At 32.2% G+C, this 17,849-nt stretch overlaps 1 protein-coding gene across 4 annotated transcripts in view; it reads right to left on the minus strand.

Annotated features, from left to right (window-relative positions):
* Positions 1-17,849, minus strand: part of RYR3 (ryanodine receptor 3) — a 708,417-nt gene that overhangs the window by 178,645 nt on the left and 511,923 nt on the right. For all 4 annotated transcript variants that reach the window (XM_031952023.1, XM_031952026.1, XM_031952025.1 and 1 more), the window contains exons 46-48: positions 16,511-16,631; positions 12,559-12,728; positions 234-454 (exon numbers count right to left, since the gene is read on the minus strand). In XM_031952023.1, coding sequence (XP_031807883.1) covers positions 234-454; positions 12,559-12,728; positions 16,511-16,631 — 512 coding nt within the window. The remainder of the gene's footprint in view (positions 1-233; positions 455-12,558; positions 12,729-16,510; positions 16,632-17,849) is intronic.

Below are 17,849 nucleotides of genomic sequence, written 5' to 3' on the forward strand. Positions count from 1 at the left end.
TCTAGTCAGTATTGGCAACCATCCTGTGGTAGTCAGATGAAGTGATGAAAGGCAATTGGGGAGGCAAAATGAAAGGGCATAGGATAAAAAGGATACAGTTGTGGGTCAAATTTATAGGAAGATGTCTAGACTTCCGGTTCTTATATGTATAAATTTTTTTAATGTGTACACTTATGTGCAATTGAATTTGAATGAATATGTATAAATGAGAAATACATAAGCATAGTACTTACTTGCAGATAGCAAGCAGACATTCTTCTATGGTGTCTCTCTGTGCTTTGGTGAGGGAGCGTCCCTTGTAGAGTCTATAGATGGTTTGAAGTGTGGAATCAATCAGAGAGGTATAATGCTCCGTTCCAGCAAACAAAGGAGCATGTCTTGTGAGGAGAGGGAGCACAGCAGAACACAGATATCTATTCAGTGCCAGTGCCGCCTCTGTGATACTCAGAGAAACCTAGGGAAAAGAGAAAGAAATAATGATTAATCTTATTGGGAAATCCTCAGAAAAGCATAAGACACCTACCATATGATCCTATGTTTTAGATATGTCTTACATGGTTTAGTGCTTCACAGAACATAAAGCAACAGAGAATGTGACTATTCACTTTATCATTACTATTTTGCATGTAAAATGAAACAAATCAAGTCAGAAGTAAAAATATAGACAAAAGGGCAAACAAAGTGAATTAACTGACAGGCTTCCTTTCTCACTCTGAGTTCTACTAAAATATGTACTGCATTACAAGATGAACCATAAACACCTTATTGAAAGTAGTGAGAAACAACTTGACTTTTATGAAAATGTTTTGCATAACTTCACTAGTGGTTTCTTAATGACTATGCAAGTCATATGCAGTCATTCTTTCAATAATTGTATAAAATATAAGTATGCCTCATTTAAAATATCATATTTATTTATTTAATATTTTCCCCAATTACATTTAAAATAATTTTTATTACATTAAACAAAACTTTTGAGTTCTAGATTCTTTCCCTTATCCCACCACCAGCCCCCATTAAGAAACCACTGTGAAGTTATGTAAAACATTTCCATAAAAATCAGTTTGTGAAAGAAAACATAGGTCTCCCACTCTATTAAAAAAAAAACCCTCGAGAAAAATAAAGTTTTAAAAAAAGAAAGTGTGATTCAATCTGTATTCAGACACAATCAGTTTCTTCTCTCAGTATGGATAGGATTTTTCACTATAAGTGCTTCAGAGTAGTTATGGATCATTGTATTATTGAGAATATAAAACTCATTTACAGTTGGTCATTGTAAAACATTGCTATTACTTTGTATACAGTACATTTCACTTTGCTTAAGTTTATGGAGGACTTTCCAGTTTTTTTTTTAACTCAAAACATTCTGCTCATCACTTCCCATAGAACAACAATATTCCATGACAATCATATTACCACAATTTATTTAGCCATTCTTGAACTGATGGGCATCCCCTTGATTTCCAATTCTTTGCTCTGAGAAGAGAGCTGCTACAAATATTTTTGTATATACAGTTCCTTTTCCTTTACTTTTTATTCTTTAAAAAAATTATTTTTTGGTATTCATGCGTAATAGTGACATTGTTGGGTCAAAGAATATGCATGAATTTATAGCACTTTGGGCATAATTCTTATCTTTTGATCATTTATCAATTGAGGCTTGGCTCTTATTTATTTATTTATTTTATAAATTTGACTCAGTTCCCTCTATGTTTGAGAAATATGGCCTTATTAGAAAAACCTGCTTCAAAATTCTTTCACAATTACTATTGCTAACTTTATTTTCTCACATTTTTTTTCAATTCTCTCTCCATTCCCTGTTCATCTTCAAGTGTTTTATCCTTTTTCCTCTCTACTACAAAATCTTTTTCTTCCCTCTTTTTTATGGCAGATAATTAAAATCATTCCACTTGTCCCTTTACCTTTCTCCCTGTACATTCCTCTCTCTCCCTTTAATTTCATAATTTTTAAAAAGATATTATCCCTTCATATTCAACTCACACCTGTGCTTTCTGTGTATGTATGTATGTGTGTGTATGTGTATGTATATATGTATGTATTCTTTCAAACTGCCATAATAATTGAAAAATTCAAATAAGTTACAAGTATCATCCTTCAATGTACGAATGTAAACCAATAAACTAATTAAATCCCTTATATCACTCTCCTGATTACGTCCTTATGCTTCTCCTGAGTCCTGTATTTGAAAATCACATTTTCCATTCAGCTCTGGTCTTTTCATCATGAATGCTTGAAAATCTTCTATTTCAATGAATGACTACATTTTCCTCTGCAGGATTATATTCAGTTTTTTGGGGCAAGTAATTCTTGGTTGTAATCCTAGCTCCATTGCTCTCCAGAATATCATATTCCAAGCCCTTTAATCATTTAATATAGAAACTGCTAAATCTTATGTTATCATTACTGTGGCTTCACTATACCTGAACTGCTTTTTTTTTTGGGGGGGGGGGGCTGCTTGCAATATTTTCTTCTTCACCTGAGAGTTCTGGAATTTAACTATAATATTCCTGGGAATTTTCATTTTGGGATCTCTTTCAGGAAGTGATTTGTGAATTCTTTCAATTTTTATTTTACCCTCTGGTTCTAGAATATTAGTACAGTTTCCCTTGATAATTTCTTGAAGATTGATGTCTAGGCTTTTTTTTTTTAATCAGACACTTTCAGGTAGCTCAATAATTATCTCTCCTGAATCTTTTTTCAAGATAAGTTGTTGTTTTTCTTCATTTAAAGAGTTATATAATTTATTTTTCTTTTAAATTTATCATTATAAGTAAATGTACAATTTTTTCCATTTTTAAAAACACATAGGGCTACGTTAGCTTCCCAGTTTTAAGCAAAGGTTCTTCCATTTCATCCCAGTTAACAGGATAAAAATATTATGGAATATTGTTGGCTAATAATACATAATTAAATTTTTAATTCTTTTGCATAATTTTTATTTTTATTTATTTATTTTTAATACGCATTTCTTTATGAATCATATTGGGAGAGAAAAATCAGAACAAAAGGGAAAAATCATGGGAGAGGAAAAAAAAAACAAAAAAGAAGTGAACATAGGATGTGTTGATTTACATTCAATCTCCATAGTTCTTTTTCTGGATGCAGATGGCAATTTCTATCCAAAGTCTATTGTAATTGCTTTGGATCACTGAACCACTGAGAAGAACCAAGTCTTTCATAGTTGATCATTGCACATTCTTGCTGTTATTGTGTAAAACATATTTCTGGTTCTGCTTGTTTTTCTCAGCATCAGTTCATGTAAATCTTTCCAGGCCTTTCTAAAATTGGCTCGATCATATATTTTTTTTAAATAACAGCTTTTTATTTTTAGAATACATGCAAAGATAGTTTTCAACATTCACCTTTGCAAAACTTTGTGTTCCAAATTTTTCTCCCTCTCTTTCCCTATTCCCTTCCCTAAATAGCAGGTAATTCAATATATGTTGAACATACACAATTCTTTTATACATATTTCGACATTTATCACATTGCACAAGAAAAATAAGATCAAAAAAGGAAAAAAATGAGAAAAAAAAACAAAAAGCAAGCAAACAAAAACAAAACAGGTGAAAATACTGTGTTGTGATTCATATTCAGTCCCCATAGTCCTCTTTCTGGATGCAGATGACTCTCTCTATCACAAGTCTATTGGAACTAGCCTGAATCACTTCATTGTTGAAAAGAGCCACATCCATTAGAAATGATCACTACCTAATCTTGTTATTGCTGTATACAATGTTCTCTTGGTTCTACTCACTTCACTTAGCATCAGTTCATGTAAGATTCTCCAGGCCTTTCTAAAATCATCCTGCTGATTGTTTCTTATAATTGTTCATCATTTTTTATAGAATAATGATATTCTATTCCCTTCATATACCAAAACTTATTCAGCCATTCACCAATTGATGGGCATTTACTCATAAACCAATTCATTGTACTACATTTTTGCTTCTCCAGTGAGATATTTCACAATTTTTCCTGTTTTTTTTCTGTTGGTTTTGCTTTATTAGTTTCTCAAAGCCATTAGCTTTTAATTTTTATTTTAATTTTTAAGGAATTATTTTCCTCAATGAGCTTTTATAATTCTTTCCCCAATTGGTCATTTTTGCATTTTAAGGTGTTCTTCTCCTCATTAGCTTTTTTGTATTTCCTTTTGCACCCCTCCTAATTTTTTTTTCCTAATTTTTTCTCTTTCTTACTTTATTTTCAAAATCCTTTTTGAGCTCTTCCAAGGCCTGAGCCCAATTCTTGTTTTCTTGGAGGTTTTAGATATAGGATCTTTGACTTTATCATCATCTTCTGAGTGTTTGTTTTGATCTTCTTTGTCATCATTATAACTTTCTATAGTCAGAAATTTTTTTTGTGGTTTGCTCATTTTCCTAGTCTAATTACTTGGCTTTTAACACTTTGTTAAAGTAGGGCTCTCTTTCCAGAATGGAGAGTGCACTGTCCCAAACTTCAGGGGCTTTGTGCAGCTGTTTTCAGGTTTCTAAGGACTTGACCACAAGCCCTTTTTTCTGCCTCTGAACTATTATGAGTCTCCTTGTCCCACTGTGGCTGCAAGATTTAGTGTACTAAAGCAGCAAGTCCTGCTTTGCTGACTCTGGAGCTGAGGCCAGGGCTGCACTGCCTGCACTGGAACTGGACTCTTGACTCCCACCCCATTGCCACAGACCCACTCTGCTAACCATCCAGGTTTAAACATCTATGGCATGATGCTTTTCTCAACTCTCTCACATTTTCTAAGTTGCTAGTGGCTTTAACTCTCTATTATTTTGTTTTGTGTATTTAAATAAATAATGATGGTTCCTTCAAATTAAATTCCCTAAGGACTGGGATTGTTTTCTTTTTATTTTAGCTCCCAGCCTTTAGCATAATGGTTGGAACATAGTAAGTGTCTCAAAAATGCTTGTTGATAAGTTCTACTCCTTTTTTTTTTTTTTTTGTATTTATCTAATGTGCTTGACAGCTTCCCTTGTGTTTTAAGTATATTTTTAGGGTACCAAAGTTGCATTCAAATGCTATTACTCATTCTGATCACACTATGCTTTTAATGCTACTTCTTGTATAGTTGCACATATTATTGGCAACATGCCATAATCTGACATTTATTACACACATATTCATTGTCCCTTGGTTCATTTGTAATTTTGATTTTTTTTTATAATAACGTACCATTATTTATGGCTCAATAGGATTACCAATAGAACATTAGTGTTAAAGTGTTAAAGATATAGATTTTGTCTTCAGGAATTAATTTAGGTAATCAAAGATACTTTGAAACTTGGCCCATTTCATTACTCATCTATAATGCCTACTACCCAAGATAGCTACATTGAGGAACTAAATAAATGTGTTCTTCAAGGAGGAGCATGTTATAATCTAGAAAATATGCATTTTTTTCACTTTATTTTTCTTGATGAGTGATTACATCACAAATCAACTTTATGAATTCTTTAAAATAATATGACTACATTTTGCCTGACAAAGAAAGGTCCATGTAACATATGATATACAACAAAAATGCATTTACTTAGCAGCATTCAAACTGAAGTACCCAGGTGAGAGAAAAACAGGGCAGCCAAAATAATGAAGTTTTAAAAGCGTTTGTTACTGGCCAGGACTGATCCCTCAACACCAAGACTGGAGGGGTCAGTAATGAGTGGTCTCAGGGCCACATATTTATAAAAAGAAGAGACAGAGAGAGACATCAAAATGTTTCTTGATACATTTGTCATAACAAAGGAATTTCTATTCTAAACAGGAGGCAAAAAGTTATTATTCTAAGGGGGTCATTCCCAGACAGCAACAAGCAGTATTTCTTTAAGCTTATCAGGTTGTCACGGTCTCAGGTCTTTCAGGACAGCACATCTGGGTTGTTAAAAAAAAAAAATCTGCATTAGGAAGTGAAGAACTAGTGGTAAACTTCTAACTACAAAGATTCAAGATTATGTTTCTCACGGTCCTATTTGGGATACTTTTCCACTTCAAAACTACAAAAGGTAAAATGGAAGAAGGAGCAGGGTTGTGTGACAAGCAATATGTATAGGTATACTTGATGATTTTACCACACTTTACCCTTGGATTACAAATCCCTACACTTATTTCTGTACAGTCTAAAATAAAATCTAATCTTTCTCGTGCACTACACAATTGGATGCTAATGGACATGTAAGCTCTCCTGGTCAATAAGGCAAAGTTATATAGACAGAACAACAGTAACATAAATAGGGAAAGAAATCCCACAATCAGGATAAATTCCTACTGTTCAAGATCTTATTTAAAAATGACTGAAGTGGTATGGGGGAGAGGTAAGGTTTTTTTTGTTTGTTTGTTTGTTTGTGTTTAGTACAAGGGAAAACTGTTTAGGGAAACAACTGTTCTCTATTTCCTGCTTTGCCCAAGTGCTTTTACTCTTAAAACAATGGTTCCCTTGCCTTTCACATCTATTTACTTGACAAAGAGAGGAAGTATTTTCTTAATAAGGAACCATCTCAATACTTTTACTTTCCCTGTGGTGATAAATTTTATATTAATATTAGCAAATTTCAAGATACGTGTTGGTTTATTTTGAAGAATAAAATTTTTTCAAATAACTTCTTTATTCTCTACAATACATGTTGATATCTAACTTGGAATCATTTTCATAATGATCTGGTCATATATACTATCATGTATATTATAAGATGAGATGATAAAATTATCCATGAAATTTTTTTTGGTCTTTTAGCTAAACAATAAAACAAACTCTCCCATTATCTTTATTGATTTGAAGAGAAATCACGAGCTATTCTTTCATTTAGTTAAAATTTCTAAATTTCTTTTGATGAATGAAAATGTCAATATGGCCATGTCAAATCAGTTTTTCAGCAAACACTGAACATTAAGAATGCCAATGGATTAAAAGCTGTCATTATCAACATTATTCCCTGTGATTTAACTATTGTAAAAATGACAAAGACTATTTTACACCTTTGCCTCTTCTAAAAAGATTCACCCTGATAATCAAACCTCTTAACTGTCAGTAGGCAACACATAACTTTTGTGGAAGGTTTTGTTTTTGTTTAGTGCATAGGAGAAATAATTTAACACAACAAATGTTTATTAAATATCTCATATGGAGAAAAGTAATAGCAACATGGCATAGTGAGAGGAAAGCTAGGTTCAATGTAATCCAATAAATATTTACTAAGTGCCACTACGCTAAGCATTAGGGATGCAATTTTAAAAATTGAATAGCTTACAATCTAAAGAGGGAGAGAAGACATAAAAAAGAGTTACACAGAGAAGGAGAGTAAAAGAGGAGTGCAAGGAATAGCAAGGGATACCTGGCTTAAGGGCATCTTGTTCTGTGGAACTGAAATGCATTTTTGCATTTTTGCAGGGCAGCAAATGCATAGAGAAGTAAACTGAGTTCAGTTCCTGCCCTTGATAAAGAAAGTTATTGGAGAAGTTTGGTATTCCTCCTATCAGGCTGCTATTCAAAGGGGAGAGCAGGAGAAGGGAGGTAATTTCAATGAAGGCTGAGTTAGCCACATGGTGATGAACTTAGAATTGAATTTATCTTGGCAAGTGGAGTTATTCTGTGGAGTTGAAAGGACACAGGGCAACAAATGCAAAGCAGCTCAGTGAAGAAGACCTTCCCCTTTGACACAGGATTATAAGACCTTGGGGAAGTCACTTAGTCTCAGTGCCTGCAGAAAATCTCTAATATTATAGATTAGGGTGTATTTCCTTGAATTAGTAGATGAAGATTTTTTTCTCTATCTGTCTGTCTCTGTCTCTCTGTTTCTCTCTCTCTTTCTTGGTAGAAATAACCCTTTGAGGAAAAGGATCATGAATGGATATTTCTTCTATATTATTTCTCTTATTAAAGTCCTTTCCATTTTAAGTCTTACTTTTTACTTCACTTCTAGCAAACTTACTATGTTCTGAAAGGGCTTATTTATTACCCATAAACCCTTCCTTCTGGAACCATTGTGATATGACTAATCTTATTAACCTCATTTCTAAAGTAGAGAAATTGATACAAAACAGGAAAGTGACTTTTTTAAAGACACAGAGGCAATTAGTGACAAAGTACCTAAGAATTTAAAGCTACTAGGGCAGGTAAGTGGTGTCAGCCCTAGAGTTAGGAGGACCCGACTCTCAGACACTTACTGGTTGTGTGATCCTGGGCAAGTCTTTTAACCCTGATTGCCTTGCTTAAAAAATCCCATTGAATCTCACGTGGATGCTTTGTAGCAAACATTTAAAAGGAATTTCAGAAAGCAGATCTTTGCATTCCCAAGTCCTTGACATCTATCCCATTTGGTGCACTAATCAGCATAACACAATAACTTCAGCATTTTAAAAGACTTCCAGCTGTAAAACTATTAATTTTCTAATGTGGCTTCAACTCTTTTCTGACTTACTGGGGAGCTCCCAACTTGATAATCTTTTCCCCTAAGGATTGCTGAAGTTATAATTAACAATTTTCATAATTATGAGAGACAAATCAATCAATCACACTTGCACTTCAGGTAGTGTTGTACATAGGAAGACGAAATATATCATGCTGGTTAAATTTACAAGTGTTTAAAGCAATTTACAAGGAGGATATATGACTTAAAGGTACACTCTTCTGAAAGAAGCCTGATGCTGAATAAAGAAAAATGTTAAGTGTTGAAAGTACTAATGTCTCAAACTATGTTTAAATTCTTATCTATGCTAGCAAGAAGGTAAATTTCAGGGAACATATTTAAACAATTTGAATTATTGAGGTCATAAGTAAATAACTAAATACAATTCATGTTTATGTACTGATTTAAGATTTAAAAAGCACTTCAATCATCACAATACTGTGAGGCAGATAATATAAGCATCACTATTTCTATTTTACAGACAAGAAAATTAAGATTATTAGAGTATAATTTGCCCAGAAATACATACATATCTAGGAACTATCAGAAAATGGCATAGTAGATAGAATATTGGACTTTGATCTAGGAAGATTTGAATTCAAATCTTGCCTCAGATACTAATTGGGTGAATCATGTAAACTACTTAATTTCTATGAGCAGTTTGCTCATTTATAAAATGAGGGAGATTGGATTTCATGGCCTTTACAATCCATTGCATATATAGACTTATGATCTCAAAAGATTTGAATCCAAGGCTTAGTCTCTTCTGCTGCTATATTTAATAGTCTTTCTACTAAGTTCAACTGTTTTTCATAGTACAGTGAAAAAAAGTTCTGGTTTTAGAGTCAAAGGATTTGGATTTAAATCAAATGTCTATCTGTGTTAGCTTAACCAGCCACTTAACTTTCCTGGGTCTGTTTCCTCATTTGAGCAAGTTATACTAGATAGCCTTTAAGATCTTGCCTTTTTTGTTGAAAGGCAGCTAAGTAGTATGATGAATATAGATAGTGCTGTTTAGACTCAGATCTGAGTTAACATCTGGCTTCATATATTTTACTAGCTATATCAGCTTGCCTATATCAAGGCAAGTCACTTGACATTTTCCCCCCTCATTTTCCCTAATTGTAAAATTATGAAAATAAGAGCACCAACCTCTCATGATTGTTTTGAGGATTAGCATTTTTAAAATGCTTAGAAGAGTGTCTGGCACATAGAAAGTGCTTAATAAATATTTGTTTCCTTCTTGCCTTTTCCTATGATCCCCATGCCTGGATTATCACAACTATTGTGGCAAATAATTATCTAAATAAATCTAGTATAAATAAATCTAATATAAATATAAATAAGAAAGTCACTTTCCTGTTTTATTTCACTTTCTCTACTTTAGAAATGAGGTTAGTAAGATCAGTCATATCACAAGATTGCCAGAAGGAAGGTCCAACGGGTAATAGGCAAGCCCTTTCAGATATATAATATATATCTAATAATATATTTTCATTATCTTTATTATTACAAGCAAGAAGTGGTTCAAAAGATATGATGCAGGAAATTTAATTGGAAAAGCAGATGAGCCATGTGGTAAAAGTAAAACAAAAAAGACTGTTAGTTTTAATGCTTTAATAGTACCCACTCAATGTTAAAAGACTGAGAATAAGACCTTTAGTCCACTAAGCAGATGTTCTTCAGTGGCTCTATGAAAGGACATATATAATGATCCCGTGGGATGAAAAGATCTGTACCACTGGAGGAAATAACCCCATTAATGAGATCATGTATCCACTAAAGCATGGTTTTGGAAACCATTGTCTTTGAACTGCATAGGCTTTCCTGGGGACATCTATAGTAGTGCAATTTTTGGCTCTAGAACAATTGTTCTAAAAAAAAAAAAATTCAAAACTCTTCAACCTTGTCATTTTAATAGGATTATTAAAATGAGATAAGACAGAGCTTTCATTTTTCATTTCTTGAAATTTTCTTTATTAGCAGCATTGAAATGCCATAGTTTGTTGGATGAGGAGTTCAATATAGCACATTTCAATGTAGCACTGAGGTGTTTGGATAAGGGCATTGTCCAAACAACAAATATTGGAAAAGCATGTGTTATCTGTCTGATCTTTTGTATGCTTTCATCAGGAGCCTCGGAGGGTATTTGCAAAGCAATTTTTAAGTCAGGAAATTCAATTAAAAAATCTTCAAAAAATAAGTAGCTTTAGATGAAGCATTTTAATTATCCAACAGAATTTTTGAGCCTTTAGTATGTTTTTGGATCCATAGCACAATAAGTTATATTGTACATTCTTTGAGTTCTATAAGCACATCTTTACAAAATTCCTATTGTCTTAGACTAACACTTTACATCATATTCAACAATTTACACATATGTGACCTTAATATTAGAGATTATATTACAAAAATAATTAGAAAAGAACCAGATCATATGTCTCACAGATATAAGCAATTATAAAAGATAAAAAGAGATAGCTTTACTTGAAATTAAAAAGCTTTATTAGGAGATGCATTTAAGATAAAAAGGAAAATCATCTTTATCAAATTTTTCTGATAAGGGTTAATTATCCAAGATATAAACAAATAAAATATACACATATATATATATATATATATATATATATATATATATGTACACACATATATATGTATGTGCATACATTTATAGTCACACCCTAATAGATAAATGGTCAAAAGATATGAACAAATGGTTTTTAAAAGAAGATCTGTATTCACAACTACATGAAAAAAATTGCACCAGATCACTAATTCACAAGAGAAATGCAAATCAAAACAATCCTGAAGTTTCACTCTACACCCATCAAATTGGCAAAAATGATATCAATGGCAAGTCACTGTTGAAGGAGTTGTAGAAGGATAGACATAGTAATATATTGTTGGTAAAACTGTGAAATAGTATGACCATTTCAAAAAACAATTTAGAATTATGAAGATAAAGTGACTAAAATATCGGTGAACCACCGATTCCATTACTAGTACTATACCCAAGGAAGTTATCAATAAGAGTAGAAAGCTGTCAATAAGAAAAAAGTTCTCATATTTAAAATATTTACAGCAGTACTTTTTGTGATAAACTAAGAGTTGGAAACAAAGTAGATGTCTACCAATTAGGGAATAATTAAAGAAATTGTGGGAAATGAATATAATGGAATCTTACTGCACTGTAAGAAATTATTTACAAGATGAATACTGAAGAAACATACAGAACTACATGAATTGACACAGAGTAAAGTAAGCACATTCAAGAAAACAATATACATAGTAACTACAAACATGTGAATGGAAAAACTCTTCTTACTAAAATCAAAAATAAATGAAACAAAATTATAAAGCTCAAGAAAGATTCCAATGAAAAGATATGAGAGGACACTCCCAACCATTTATGAAAGTAGTAGGTTCAAAGTATTTATACATTGTCCTTGTTTTTAGTCTTTTTCAATGTATCAATCAGTTGTGCTGATTTTCATTTTCCTCTCAAAAATTATTCATTAATGAGATGGTTTCTGTGAGTGGGAGAGATAATTAAGACAATGAGGGATTTAAGAAACAAAAATATCAATAAAATGTATTTAAAATATTTATTATATCTATATCACAGATATTGTCAGAATTCTTCTTCATTCTCAGGCTGATCATTGCATGAACTTTCTAATTCTGGGTCACCAATTAAAATATAATTATTCCAAAGGCTGGATCACTTTTTCTCAGTATAAAAAATTAAATTCCTTAAGCTTCAGAAGAAATTAGCCACTCCACTACAATCTCCTTTTACTTTGGGTTTGAAAACAAGAAGGGAGATGGAATGTTTTAAGCCCAAAGGCCATGACTGGTCAAGCCCTTGAATAAGTAGTTGTTAGATAGTGATTTTTGATTTTTTTAAGTCAGCCTCTCTTTTGAGTGTGGGATATTGAAACCCCTCATTTCTTAGTATATTAGTTTTTTTTTTCTTTTTGCATCTGTAAACGGGAGTCAATATACTTAGAGATGTGACAAAATTATTGTGTGAACAGAGACACAATACATATGAAAAACAGTAAATACTGAATTTAATTCATCTACCAAATATAATCACATTAGAAAAATAACAGTTTTTATTTCAGTAACTTACTGTGTCTAGAGAGGTTGATGCTCTTAAGTCAGGTAAAAATCCAACCTCCAAAAGATGAAGGAGAAAAGTTTGGTCCTCAATACCATAGACACGGTCCAAGAATAGCACCATGGGTGCTTTGTGGTCAGGACAAAAGTTGGCAGCCATGTCTGGCTCGTTTACTGACCCATCTGAAAGACAAGGAGAGAAATGTTATTAGCTCTTTAAAAATACCACAGTTCTATGTGGCAGAAGTCATTGACTCCCTCCCACCTTTCTAAATAAAGTAATAGGAGGATTTTAAAATACTACTTCTTTACCTTAAATGTTCCTTGCCAAAAAGTCAGGTTATATAAAGACTTCTCTAATTAGCTCTCATATTGTGACTGGAACAGAAGGTAAAGGGTTTTGCCAGAATTAGTGAAAACTGAAGGGGAAGAGACTATGATTTTAAAATTACTATTGTTTAGCAAATTGTAACACTGTTATCTGAACTGCTCAATATCACACAGCAGAGTCATGATCTATTGATTTCTGGGCCAAGGACCATTTGATTCTGGCAGTCTGTCCTTAAGAAAATTCATTTATTTGGCTCTTGCTGTTAAAACACTTGCTGTTTGAGTTCCACAGAAAATATTACTTAATTTGTGAGAAAAAATCTCAAGTACTGATCAAAGCGGGAAATGCTGGATCAGAATCCCTAATACATTATTGAGTTGGTGTATTGTTCCCTAAAGGTCAATGTCATTGATGCTAAAAACTATGTACACAGGAGACATGGCTTCAGATTGGCTGAGAGATGCCTCTGAGATGCCTCTAACTTCTGAGAGAAAACTTAAGAAAAGTAATTAAAGGGGCAAATACAAACTTTTGAAAGATATCATATGTATAATATGTTCCTTGGTTCCTAGCACCTGCAGACCTCAAGATTATTAAACATCATTCTTTCTTTTGCTGGTTGAGCAGGGATTTAGTCTCACCTACAAATAAATAAATCTATTTATTTTATTTTTATTTAAAATATATTTTAATATATATGTAATATATATAAAATATATAATATAAATAATAAATAAAATACATTTATTAAATTTTGTTAATTTTAATTATATTAATATTGATTATTAATATTAAATTTTATTTTAAAATATGTATAAAATCTTTAATTTTTGTTAATTGTTTACTTTGATGAGATTTACTAGCTGTCTATGATTATCTTTTAAACCAGTATTTGGTGAAGGTGAGAGGGAGCTAAGCTATCAAGGATAAGTTAGGTGATCTCCAGATCAAAGAGACAATTCTTCAAGAAACCACAAATAAACAAAAACCAATTCAAATATGCTGAAGTTATAATTAAAATCGTAAAGGATTTATTAGCAGACAAGAAAAGATTGCAAGCCTTGGAATAACATATTAATAATCAAAATAATTAGGCCTGTGCCCAGAAAAAACATCCATCAAAACTAACCATAATACTGAACGAAAAAAATGGACATTCAACAAATTTGCAGATTTTCAGGACTTTGTCTCAAATAATCTTAACTCAGTAGAAAATTGAACAAATTAGCTATTATATGAGTCAACATAAAAGATTAATTTCAAGGCTCTCAACAAGGACAAATTGTTTATGTTTTTTAGGTGGAAATGTAAACCACATGTTTAAGATTGACACTAGTTACTGGGAAGTTCAAAAGAAAGATTAGGGCAGAGACAAGGGAGGAGGACCGATAGTTCTGAAAACCATTATCATCTGGAATGGGTTAAATAAGGAACAATACACATATATACCATGAAGGGTACAAAGCCCTCCAAAACAAATAAATAGAGTGGAGGGAATAGGAATGTTTACCTTAAGGGAAGGGGGATAAGAAAGGGGATAAAATGTTTAGATTAATGGGAATGGGATAAAGAGGGAAGGAATGGATGGGTGGAGAAGATAAGGGAGGAATCTATGGATGAGGGGAAATTAAGTAATAGCAAGGCAAATTATGGAGTAGAATTAAAGTAGAAGAGTTAGCAGGGATAAGAAATAAGAGATATACATAAACACTATTATAAGGATCAGGAGTTGAATTTATTAGAAAAAAAATTAGGACTAGTAATTATTGATTTCAAGAAAAGAGAAAAAGATTCAGTCAAGAGAGAAATCTACATTATATGTCAGCCATATTAATATTGTTTTAGATGCATGTCTAACATGTTTAAATGCAAGTGTATATATGTGTGTATGTGTAGATGTATACATATAGGTATGTGGGTGTATTTATATAGACACATATACATGTATATATGTATATGTTATAAGTAAGTATGTATAAATATGCCTGTGCTTAATTGTAGCCTGTTTTCGGGGAGTGGGAAATGAAAAGGGGGAAAGAGAATAAAGTAAAAAGTACATAGCAAAGAAGAAAAGAATAAGCTACAAGGAAGTAAAGAGAGACAGTCATGAATATAATCTCTTCTATTATTATATATATGCTTTCTTTAAATGGAAATTTATTCTTACATATTTTTAAATCCTCCTTAATAAAAAAGAAATTATAATAAAATAAAAATGAAAAAAATAAGAATAAGTTAGGTGTTGTTCTTTTAAGAATGACTAGATATAGTAGCTTTTATTTTTTCTTTAATTTGTTTTGTTTTTTTCTTCATTATTTTTATATCACTATATTATAAGTATTTGATATATGTTAAATAGACAGATATATTTCTAACCTAATACCTCTTTTGGAGATAAGCAAACGAAAGAGTGAGCACATAATCACTGTCCTCCTCTTTCTCCTCACAAAGGTTGTAATTATAGTGAAAGGACTGATCCTTATTAATCCTAATTAAGGGGCCAAATACAAACTTTTGAAAGATGTCATATGTATAACATGTTCCTTGGTTCCTAGCACCTACAAACCTCAAGATTATTAAACATCATTCTTTCTTTTGTTGGTTGAGCTAGGATTTAGTCTCATCTACAAATAAATAAATCTACTATGTATAAAATCTTTAATTAGACATTGTTTTTTAATAAGATTCTTGATAGCTATGCTTGCCATATATGAACCAGTATCATATTTACATTAGATAGGTAGCAACAACATGTCCTCTACATGTTATGTAAATACATTACATGTAAAATAAAAGGTAATTTATAGGGTGGAAAGATCAGAAAAATCCTCTAGAACAGAGGGGTCAAACATATACTGTTTAAGCATTAGTTTCAGTCCTAACCAAATTAAGGTATATTTGGGAAAAAAATTAACAAAATAAATAAAAGTAAAGTAGAAAATACATAATATTAATATATAATTTTCAAAGCCAATACACAGCTAGTATGATTGAGTGGTCCTCCTTTCTATCTGAGTTTGTCCTCGTTGCTCTAGAAGAAGGTAACATGTGAGCTTAGCCTTGAAAAAAGCTACCCAAATTGTAGACATAGTGTTCGAGAAGGGCCAAAGAACTCTGAAGGTAAATTATATCATAAAAGCCACATGAGGTATTGTGAGGCATGAGGATACAACTTATTTTTGTATGATTTTTGAGAGAAAAGGACATAGAACTATAAGCATAGGCAAGAAGATAGACCTGATAGCTGCTCTGTCTGCCTGTCCTGAGATGTTTATAGCTCATTTCCTAGAACACATGGGCATTGGGTATGATCCTAGGTACACTTTCTATCCCTCTTTACCCCATCAACCTTATTATAGATAACTTGGTATTCAGTTGGCAATGGTGCCTCTATCGTAATGAAAGAATTGGACTATTAGTTTTTGATTGGGGAAAAGAAGGAAAATGAAGATGTAGAATACCCCAGAGAAAGTGTGAGAATTCCAGAAACTACCACCCCCCACCCCCACTAAATCTTTTCCTTTTGTAGTATCTACCAATCATGCAAATTTTTCAAGGGAAAACCTTGAGGAAAAATTTAAATGATACTCAGATTATATCAAGAACTTTTAAAAAGTCATCCTGATACCATTACCTTTGTTAACTGTGGGAAGTTTCAAAGGGATACTGATAATCCCAACCAAATCTTCTGTAGGGACTAGGGAGCGAAGGATTGACCTGATTCGGATGGCTTCCCCTTTTCCTGTTTGGATAAGCTGTCAAAATAGAATAATTTGACAATAAGTTTAAATAAATATAATCCCTATCCCCACCCCATAATTCCCCCCATTTTTTTTTTTTTACTTACAGGATTAAGTCAAGGAATCAGATTGCTTTTTTTAAGCATATATCTTTACAATTACAACATAACATGATCACAGGCAAAAAGAGTTTGAATGAATTGGAAATTATGATAGGGAGACAGTATGCCTGAGGAAATAACTTGATTTACTTGGTGTTTCTATTAATCAGAAGTTAGAATACAAAATTAAGGAACAAAATTTCACCTACAAATATGGACTAGAATGAGGGAACTCAATTCATATTTGAGTATTTTATGATTTGGAATGGGAGGTAGATATCTCTTTATCCTCCTCTCACCTCATGTATAGAGATTTCTCAAAAAACAGTGAGCATTTAACAATACACCGACAACTCTGCCTGGTGGTTGTCCACCTCCTGGGTATTATAGCTTTCATGGATTATCAGATCAATAAAGAAAGGCATCTTCCCATGCTGATAGCAACTGCATGCACTTCTCATAGCCAAGTGACATCTGAGATGATGGTCTAATGTGGTAGAAGAAGGAATATTAAAGTGGGATCTCTTTCAGGTTGAATCCAGAGAAGTGAAATGAATATGCATATCGTGCTATAATCTCTGAGACATTAAGTTTTTTAATACTCCAAGATAGGTTTGAAACTGAATGGGGAAATGTATTTGTGGAAGTGATATCAGTAAGGAATGGCTTATAAATGCTGAAAAGAATTGACTGATATTTAATCTTTGCCACTTAAAAGACTTCAAAGAACTTCATGGTGTTTTCCTAGTTATTTTTATTAAAATAAAGAAAAATAAAAGAAATATGAAGTGTGAACTGGGGATGAGTGAACAATTTGTCCTAATTCATGTAGGGAAAAAACTGGGATAATAGAGCATTAATTCTGCTATTCAGTATAATCCTTTCTTCAGTGTTGTCTTTCTTCCATCTCTAGCACATCTCTTTGTAAAAATGATAAGAATAGCTCATTTTATACAACATTAAGTATTTTAAAACCATTTATTTCATTATCTCACTTTACCTTCAAATTTCTGTAAAGTAGGTTCTGTCATTATTGCCATTTTGCAGATTATGAAACTGAGTTCTGAGAGATTAAATTTATTTATCCCTTTCACATAACTAGTAGTTGTTTGAGATATAATTTGAACACAAA

The sequence above is a fragment of the Sarcophilus harrisii genome, chromosome 2 (assembly GCF_902635505.1).
Source record: "Sarcophilus harrisii chromosome 2, mSarHar1.11, whole genome shotgun sequence".
In the NCBI taxonomy this organism is placed as follows: domain Eukaryota; kingdom Metazoa; phylum Chordata; class Mammalia; order Dasyuromorphia; family Dasyuridae; genus Sarcophilus; species Sarcophilus harrisii.